The sequence below is a fragment of the Haliaeetus leucocephalus genome, unplaced genomic scaffold (assembly GCF_000737465.1).
Source record: "Haliaeetus leucocephalus isolate CR32 unplaced genomic scaffold, Haliaeetus_leucocephalus-4.0 Scaffold157, whole genome shotgun sequence".
Lineage (NCBI taxonomy): Eukaryota > Metazoa > Chordata > Aves > Accipitriformes > Accipitridae > Haliaeetus > Haliaeetus leucocephalus.
In genome coordinates, this window is record NW_010972593.1 from 1,823,464 (window position 1) to 1,832,621 (window position 9,158).

The following is a 9,158-nucleotide window of genomic DNA, read 5'->3' on the forward strand; positions in this document are numbered from 1 at the left end:
TGGAAAGCGTGCCGGGGGGGGGGAGGGGACTGTCCCCGGTGGGACTCGGGGCCCTTGCCTGGCTTGTGGGGCCCGGCGGCCCTGGGGGTCTGTGCCAGCCCCCGTAGGGCACTGCTTTCCCGGTGCCGGGGCTGCCGTGGCCGTGCCGGTGGAGTCTGTCGCACGGGGAGGGGGAGCGGTGGCGGTGATGTGGCACCGGGGTGGTGTTGACGTCGGGAACGGGCCTTTGCGGTGGCCAGCGGTTGCCTTATGTAACGCTGCGGCCCGGGCGGGGGCAATCACAGCGGCGCACCGGGCTGTCACCCACCCGCTGGGAAACAGCGACCGAACGAGGGTTCGGCTTTAGCGGGGGCTTGCCTCCAGGAGCCGTTGATGCTGCCGCAGTTTGTAGGACACTGAGCCAGAGAGGGAGCGTGCTGGGTGCTTGGGCTGCAGGGCCCAGGCTGCTGTGCTTGTAACGCCGGTGTCTGTGGTGCCCTTGCTGTGGGTTGTCTTGTAACAGGGGCTGCACAGGCAGAATTGATGTTGCTGTGACTATGGCAGGTATTTGTGGCGTTGGTCAGGCTTCTTGGGATTGCCAAAGCTGTTTCTATATACCCTGTGTTTTTCTCTTTCCCCCGCCCCCTTCTCTCATTCTTCAAGGTGAACTTCACAGTAGACCAGATACGGGCCATCATGGACAAAAAGGCCAACATCAGAAACATGTCTGTGATTGCCCATGTTGATCATGGCAAGTCAACCTTGACTGATTCTCTGGTATGCAAAGCTGGTATCATCGCCTCTGCCCGTGCGGGGGAGACCCGTTTCACTGACACAAGAAAGGATGAGCAGGAACGGTGCATTACCATCAAATCAACGTGAGTTCCCTGCCCTCATGCCACTTCTGTGTTCCTACTGCGTGGTCTGAGCTCAGGGGGCTTTGAGTCCTCCACTGGCTTGTTTGTGAGGTGAAAGAAGACGGCGTCAGGCTTTCTCTAGTCTAGTTTAGAAGCTCATCTCTTGCTCGTCAGGATTGCTTAAATGAAAGAGCAAGTATTGATTGGCTTCTGGTGAATCACGGAGCACTACCTTGGGGGCTACTGGGAAACAGATGTGCAGCAGGAGCTTCAGCCTTCCATTTTAACACTGGGACTGTTGGATGTGGCTGATGTCCGCTGGAGTCCCGCGGATGCGGTGCAGAGACTGTTTTGGGAGCATCTCTGGTGACGTACCTGGTGGCTGTGTCACCATGGGTGGTTTGAGGACCCTGAGGGACATGAAAATGGATCAAAAAGGTGGTTGGGCCAAGTAGAAAAAGCATAAATCCTTGTTTGAAAGAAATGGAACCCTCTTTGGGTGCTTTAAATTGCACGGAGTCAGAAGAGTTTATGATTTCAGAAGAGTGTAGGAAGGGCAGATTTTAGCCTGCGCTCCTGGTTATCTCCCACACTGGCCTCCCAGGAATACGCTTCAGGAAATCCTTAAGCCCAGGCAAAGCTGTCTGTGTGGGATAAAAGGCTGTTTCTAAGCATTGGGGAGGAGTAATGTGTAGATAATAATTTTAATAGTTCTTCTTCTATTTCAGAGCTATTTCCCTATTTTATGAGCTCTCTGAAAATGATTTGGCCTTCATCAAGCAGAGCAAGGATGGTTCTGGTTTCTTGATCAATCTGATTGACTCTCCTGGGCACGTGGACTTCTCTTCAGAGGTCACTGCTGCTCTTCGTGTCACTGATGGTGCCCTGGTTGTTGTAGACTGTGTCTCTGGTAAGGTTTTTTGCAGCCATATGCAACTGGAATGTGTGCTGGGCGAGTTGGAAAACAAGGATAACTAATTCCCCTGTGTTTGGCAGGCGTGTGCGTGCAGACAGAGACTGTGCTGCGTCAGGCCATTGCTGAGAGGATCAAGCCTGTCCTGATGATGAACAAGATGGACCGAGCACTGCTGGAGCTGCAGCTGGAGCCAGAAGAGCTGTACCAGACCTTCCAGCGCATTGTGGAAAACGTGAACGTCATTATCTCCACGTATGGAGAAGGAGAAAGTGGCCCCATGGGAAATATCATGGTAAGTGGGAGGCTGCGAATGCTGTGTTGGAAATAATCCCCTTTAGCAAGAGGGAGCAGTTGCCTCCTTAGTCGTTCTTTGCTATCTCAAGTGGAGAAGTGAGAGTAGAATAACAAAGATGCCCATACTACCCAGGCTTGTGCTGGTTGGAGCTCTCGCTAGCTTTTCTCTGAAATCTTCTGGTAGTTCAAGGCTTGAGCAAATAAAGTCTATAAATACAAGAAAGTATTTTCTCTCTTTACCAAGGGTGCCCTTGTTTTGTAGGACACCTTCTTGCCCACATCACATCTGTGATGTCAGGTGATGCGAGATCCTAGGCTCCTACGCAGCATCCCTCCCCCGGCTGTCTTCTGAAATGGAAGGCCAGTAGGTGTTTGCCAGTCCCTGCGCTCCGAGCACCACTCCCCGCTGGGTTCCTGGGTAGCGAGCAGGGCTTTCGGTTCTGAGAAAAGGCTTGCGCTTTGATCCCGTTGAGCATTCTCCTGCATGCTGCAGGTTTTCCTGTATTGCTCCCCGTGAAGGACAGGAATCTTACCTGCACGCAAATCTGCACAGCTGCTGAGCTGTCTTGAGTATGTAGTTGGTCAAAGTGATGAAAAACTGATCTAGTTCTGCGCTACAAAGCTAAAATGGTGGGGGTGTGGCCAGGCTGTCACAGAACTGCTTGAGAGTCCCATAGTCCTGAAGCTCCATCTTCAAACTCTTTTCGTACTTGAGTGTTGTATGGGACAGAGTAGGCTGACTGCTGTAATGCTCCATGCCTGTAAGACCTGTGGCTGTTCCTCTGCAACCCAGCTCTCCTGTTCCCTTTCAGATTGATCCGGTGCTTGGTACCGTTGGCTTTGGTTCTGGCCTGCATGGCTGGGCTTTCACTCTGAAACAGTTTGCTGAAATGTACGTTGCAAAGTTCGCTGCCAAGGGTGATGCCCAGCTGAATCCATCTGAGCGTGCCAAGAAAGTAGAAGACATGATGAAGAAGCTGTGGGGAGACAGGTGAGGAATCGTGGCTGTTGATTTTAATTCCAAAGCAGCTCTGTGTGGCTGCAGCCTGACTCTGTATAAGATTGGTAAGGAGGGAGGAGGTGGTTGTGCCTGCTTATGGCCCTGGCTCAATGACTTGGTGCAGGTGCTAGCAAAAGAACTGTTTCTCATGAAATCTTTGCAGAATAGGAAACACCCAGATAAATGGGGAGGGGACAGTGAGTTGGCAACATGGGTTTAATGCATTTTGGTGAGCTCTGAAAACCTGAGAGTGATGGGGGAACGTATGAAGACGGTTCTTACTGAGCGGCTCCTTCTTCTGGCTGGAGCAAGCAAAACAAGTCATGCTTCTGTAGTTGAACTGAGTGTTGATACTTGTCTGACTCAATTCTTTCTCCAGATATTTTGATCCTGCTACTGGCAAGTTCAGCAAATCTGCTACCAGCCCTGATGGAAAGAAACTGCCCAGGACCTTCTGCCAGCTCATCCTTGACCCCATCTTCAAGGTGAGTTCTCTGGTGTTTAGCCCTTGCTGATGCCTTATGCTCTCTGGTTCAGTTACAGTGAGTGATGATGGAAAATTTCTTCACTTTGACCTGACTTGTCTGATTGAAGAAATTTAAATATCTGACACAAGCCTAACTCATTACTCTGTGTGGGCAGGGAGGCTGGTAGTAGATATTGTGCAGGCAAGTATGTGTCTGAGCCTCCAAATGGATTCAACTGGGTGATGAGCAAGAACAGAGATTCTTTTAGAGACACTTGTGCTGCTGCTTCAAACTGGGTCACCGGCAACATTCATGACTGCTGCTGTTGTTCCAGGTTTTCGATGCAATCATGAACTTCAAGAAAGAGGAGGCGGCTAAACTGATTGAGAAACTGGACATCAAGCTTGACAGCGAAGATAAGGACAAAGAGGGCAAACCCCTGCTGAAGGTGAGATTGATCTGAAGTGTCTGTGGGGAGGAGATGCGTAACTGTGTAGCTCCAACTGGGTCAACTTACTAAGTGGCTACTAACGCTGCTTGGGTGGGAAGGTGCTGTTGGCAGCTTGGAGGCTGGGGAGGCAAGGGAAGGTTAACTGCCAGGTTGTGAACAATCTGACTGGGTCTTGCTCCTCTGATCTCTGCTCAGGCCGTGATGAGGCGGTGGCTGCCTGCCGGAGATGCCCTGCTGCAGATGATCACTATTCACCTGCCTTCTCCTGTCACAGCCCAGAAGTACCGCTGTGAGCTGCTCTACGAGGGACCCCCTGATGATGAGGCTGCCATAGGTATGATGAGGTGCTGCTTTGCTGCCAGGCATCCCTTCACATAAGTGCTCCAACACACCCATAGCCATCTTGTTCTCCAAGTACACAGCTCGGTAGCTACTGTAATTCTTGATTCTGTAGCTTTTGTAGTGTGAATGAAATAAGCTTACGAGCTTTGCTCGGGAGTACTGAGCTACCTAAGTGACTGGAGAGTAGTTGGGGTATATGTCAAGGGCTCAGGCTGAGCTTGTTTTTGTTGAAAAGGATCTCTTGGTGATTGATGCGATCTTTCTCTCTGGTGGGCTGGGCAGCTATCTGGACAGAAGTGAAGGGACTGGGACAATAGTGGGTACAGGTCTCATGTTGGGATTTGGGGTGAGTTGAGGGGACAGGGCACGTATACCAAATGGGGGAAATGGTACTGAACTAAGTAGATCTCTCTCCCTCCTCACAGGTATTAAGAACTGTGACCCCAAAGGCCCCCTGATGATGTACATCTCTAAAATGGTGCCAACCTCTGACAAGGGACGTTTCTACGCTTTTGGACGTGTCTTCTCTGGTCTCGTCTCGACTGGCTTGAAAGTCAGAATCATGGGACCAAACTACACACCTGGCAAGAAGGAGGATCTGTACCTGAAGCCAATTCAAAGGTCAGTCAGTCCTGGCTGGGGTGTGCTCTGTGGTTCAGATTTGTGGTTCTAGTACGGTCTTGGGTCTCTTCTCGTCTCTGAGGCCAGGCCAGGTGCTTGGCTGTGGACTTCAAGTCTGCTGCTACTGAACTCCAGGATACTGCCTGGTGGGGCTGCCTCTTTCAGACCTCATTAAAACAACTTCCTCTCTTGCCAGGACCATTCTCATGATGGGCCGCTATGTTGAACCCATTGAGGACGTGCCTTGTGGAAACATCGTTGGTCTGGTTGGTGTCGACCAGTTCCTTGTGAAGACTGGAACCATCACCACCTTTGAGCATGCTCACAACATGAGAGTCATGAAGTTCAGTGTCAGCCCTGTCGTGCGTGTGGCTGTTGAAGCCAAGAACCCAGCTGACCTGCCCAAGCTGGTGGAGGGACTGAAGCGTCTTGCCAAGTCTGACCCTATGGTGCAGGTGAATGTCCGAAATGGTTTCAGGGACAGGAGAAACCCTGGTCCTGCTGGCACAGGAGGCTTCTGCCTCTAGTCATGATTGCACTGGGGGTGCTGGCAGAAGAATCTTGAATTGAGTATCGGTCCCAGCCCTACCAGAGTGGGAAGGAATACTGTGTTTCACCTTGGGGTTGGTGCTGAGTCATCCCCAGATCAGTGGAAAGAGCATATAGAAGTAGCTCTGTGAGTCAAAGACAAAAATCAGAAACAGTCACTGGTATTTTATTTTATGTGCAAGAGCTTTTGTTGCATTGCAGTTGAAAGCGTCACCTCCTGTATAAATGCTCTTTTCAGTGCATCATTGAGGAGTCTGGGGAGCACATCATTGCTGGTGCAGGGGAGCTGCACTTGGAGATCTGCCTGAAGGATCTGGAAGAGGACCATGCGTGCATTCCTATTAAGGTAGAGAGGCTGCAGTGGCAGAGCTGTTGGTGAGCTCTGAGCGCGTATCTGGTGAGCTGCGGTTTGGTTGGTGCCTCACTGTTCTCTGCTCTTCGTCACCACAGAAATCAGATCCTGTTGTGTCGTACCGTGAAACAGTCAGCGAGGAATCCAACGTGATGTGCCTTTCCAAGTCCCCCAACAAACACAACAGGCTGTACATGAAGGCCCGGCCCTTCCCAGATGGCTTGGCCGAAGATATCGACAAGGGTGAGGTCTCTGCTCGTCAGGAGCTGAAGCAACGAGCTCGTTACCTGGCTGAGAAGTACGAGTGGGATGTCACTGAAGCCAGGAAAATCTGGTGCTTTGGTCCCGATGGCACTGGTCCCAACATCCTGACCGACATCACCAAGGGAGTGCAGTACCTGAACGAGATCAAGGACAGCGTGGTGGCTGGCTTCCAGTGGGCGACAAAAGAGGTAGGGGCAGTGCCTGGCTCTGGTTATGGTGAGGCTGGGATTGCTTCGGGGCAGGCGGTGTGCAGCATCATAAAAAGCTTTCTTTTTACAGACATTTTGGGGAAAAGCTGTCACGTACAGTGCAACACGTTTTGTAATTTGGAAGGATCTTTTAGGATAAATGTAACTCGGTGACAGCTGGAGTGAAGATGTCATTATCAGTTTATCACAAAACACAACCTCAGGACAAAAAGCTTTCTCCTAGGACTGCAGCAAAAATCATCACGGCAGCACGTACTTAAAATTTAAAAAAAAAATTAAAAGCTTATTAAAAGCTTTTCTGAGAGCAGAATGCAACAGCAGGGACAGAAACTATTAAGATGAATAACACAATTGGCATCAAAAGAAAATGAAAGTTGCTCTGAGAGCCTCAGCAAAGATCTGGCCTTGTTTACCAATTATTTTTTCAGGACTAGACAGGAGATGACTCCAAAATAACAAGTTGGCAGGTAGACTGGGAACAGCAACAGGAGAGGGTTTTTTCCTGTTTACTTTTTTTAAGTTAGTGTCAGTCTGAAGAAGATGCTGTGCCAACAACTTTTTTGTCCCAGTAGTGTGAAAAACTTCTTTTGCTGGCCAAATTCTTGGGTTCTTATGCAGCACTCCTGCTGCTGATGTGAGCCTTGGAGCTGTTGCGTGAAGCTACTGCTAAGAATGGTTTCAGTGCCTGAAGCCTTCTCAGAGGAGCTGCAGTGGTGACTTGGTGGCAGGAGCAGCTGGCTCTTGGGCCCTAGGCAAGGGAGATGACTTGCCGCATGGCTCCTTGCTCTGCCAAGTGGGCTCTTGTGCTTCCTGCTCTGGAACCTGCTTCCAAGGAATGCCCATAAGCTGAGGAGCTGGAGCCTTCTGGTAGGGAATGCCAGCTGTCCCCTGACAGGGTGTTGGCTGACCCCTTGCTCTGCTTTTCCAGGGGGTCCTGTGTGAGGAGAACATGCGTGCTGTGCGTTTTGATGTGCATGATGTCACCCTGCATGCTGATGCCATCCACCGCGGAGGCGGACAGATCATTCCCACTGCCAGGAGATGCCTGTATGCCTGTGTGCTCACTGCTCAGCCCAGGCTCATGGAGCCCATCTACCTTGTGGAAATCCAGGTGAGGAACCTCTCCTCAGCCTGGAAAACCCTGTGTGAAGAAAACATGAGCAGGTGGTTTGCGGTCCTGACACCTCTCTCTTGCAGTGCCCAGAGCAGGTGGTGGGTGGCATCTACGGCGTGCTGAACAGGAAACGTGGCCACGTGTTTGAGGAGACCCAGGTGGCTGGCACCCCCATGTTTGTGGTCAAGGCCTACCTGCCTGTCAACGAGTCCTTTGGTGAGTGCGCTGGTCCCGGGTGCTCCCCTGGGCATGCGGCAGCTTCTGGGAGCTTGGTGCCAACCCTGGGAAGGAAGGGGATCCTTTGTGTCCAGCTCTCTGACCACAACAATTGTAGAATCACTTAGGTTGGAAAAGACCTTTAAGATTGAGCCCAACTGTTAACCCAACACTGCCAAGTCCACTAAACCTGTCCCTCAGTGCCACATCTACGCGTCCTTTAACTACCTCCAGGGATGGTGGCTCACCCCTTTCCCTGGGCAGCCTGTTCCAGTGCGTGACAGCCCTTTCAGTGAAGAAATTCTTCCCGATACCCAATCTAAACCTCCCCTGGCGCAACTTGAGGCCATTTCCTCTGGTCCTACCACTTCTTACTTGGTAAAAGAGAGTGACATCACAGAATAGTTTGGGTGGGAAGGGACCTTTCAAGGTCACCTAGTCCAACCCCCTGCCATGAGCAGGGACGCCTTCAACTAGAGCAGGTTGCTCAGAGCCCCGTCCAACCTGACCTTGAATGTTTCCAGGGATGGGGCATCGACAACCTCTCTGGGCAACCTGTGCCAGTGTTTCTCCACCCTCATTGTAAAAAAATGTCTTCCTTGCACCTAGTCTGAATCTCCCCTTTTTTAGTTTAAAACCATTACCCCTTGTCCTGCTGTTACTTCAGCCTCTACTGAAGAGCCTGTCCTCATCTTCTGAGCCCCCTTGAAGTCTGGAGAGGTTGCAGTGAGGTCTCCCCAGCCCCTTCTCTTCTTCAACCCAACTCCCAGCTGTTCCCCTGGGAGAGGTGCCCCGGGGTTGCCATCTCTGTGGGCTTTTGGGTGCTGCTCTGGATCCCTTTGCTCTAGATGTGTCATTGGTGGCCTGGCACATGGCTTCTGCTAGAAATGATGCTGAATTACACCCGTTCCCCTTTCCACCTCACCCCTTCTCTTCTTCCTCGCAGGTTTTACAGCAGATTTAAGGTCCAACACGGGAGGCCAGGCTTTCCCCCAGTGTGTCTTCGACCACTGGCAGATCCTGCCCGGGGATCCCTTCGACAGCGCCAGCCGTCCTTGCCAGGTGGTGGCTGAGACCCGCAAACGCAAAGGGCTGAAGGAAGGCATCCCCGCCCTTGACAACTTCCTCGACAAACTCTAATTAAACTTGTTGGACTCTTGGGGAGGGGAGAATTAATTAAATTAGCGTTAAGGCCCGTGCAAAGGGGGAGATGCCCGTGACCACCATCTCTTTGCATTGTTAATTAATCGGTTTCATAGAGATTTGAGACTTTAAATGAGGGGGAGGGGGGGGGAAAAAAGCCTTATAGGTTTCTGTGTTGCACATGACTCATCTTTGCCATTGTAACTAAAACATTTCCACTAGATTTGCCCAATTCTGTATTTATTTGACTCAAAAAGCAGTTTTGCAGAAGGTCGGGGGGAGAGGAGGGGCCACGGTCCTTCCATTTCTCTCCAAACTAGGGTAAAACGATGCAAAATGAGGAAAGGGGGGGGGGGGGGGGGGGGAAGGACGCCTGCGGGGTGG

At 51.3% G+C, this 9,158-nt stretch overlaps 1 protein-coding gene across 1 annotated transcript in view; it reads left to right on the forward strand.

The window, feature by feature from the left end:
- EEF2 (eukaryotic translation elongation factor 2) overlaps window positions 1-9,056 on the forward strand; it is a 9,292-nt gene extending 236 nt beyond the window's left edge. Inside the window, exons 2-15 of the mRNA XM_010562276.1 lie at window positions 643-857; window positions 1,565-1,746; window positions 1,833-2,044; window positions 2,859-3,037; window positions 3,426-3,531; window positions 3,848-3,961; window positions 4,160-4,298; window positions 4,732-4,927; window positions 5,124-5,382; window positions 5,715-5,822; window positions 5,927-6,280; window positions 7,230-7,412; window positions 7,499-7,631; window positions 8,578-9,056. Of these exons, the coding sequence (XP_010560578.1) occupies window positions 643-857; window positions 1,565-1,746; window positions 1,833-2,044; window positions 2,859-3,037; window positions 3,426-3,531; window positions 3,848-3,961; window positions 4,160-4,298; window positions 4,732-4,927; window positions 5,124-5,382; window positions 5,715-5,822; window positions 5,927-6,280; window positions 7,230-7,412; window positions 7,499-7,631; window positions 8,578-8,771 (2,574 nt within the window). The 3' untranslated portion in view covers window positions 8,772-9,056. The remainder of the gene's footprint in view (window positions 1-642; window positions 858-1,564; window positions 1,747-1,832; window positions 2,045-2,858; window positions 3,038-3,425; window positions 3,532-3,847; window positions 3,962-4,159; window positions 4,299-4,731; window positions 4,928-5,123; window positions 5,383-5,714; window positions 5,823-5,926; window positions 6,281-7,229; window positions 7,413-7,498; window positions 7,632-8,577) is intronic.
- The last annotated feature ends 102 nt before the right edge of the window (window positions 9,057-9,158 follow it).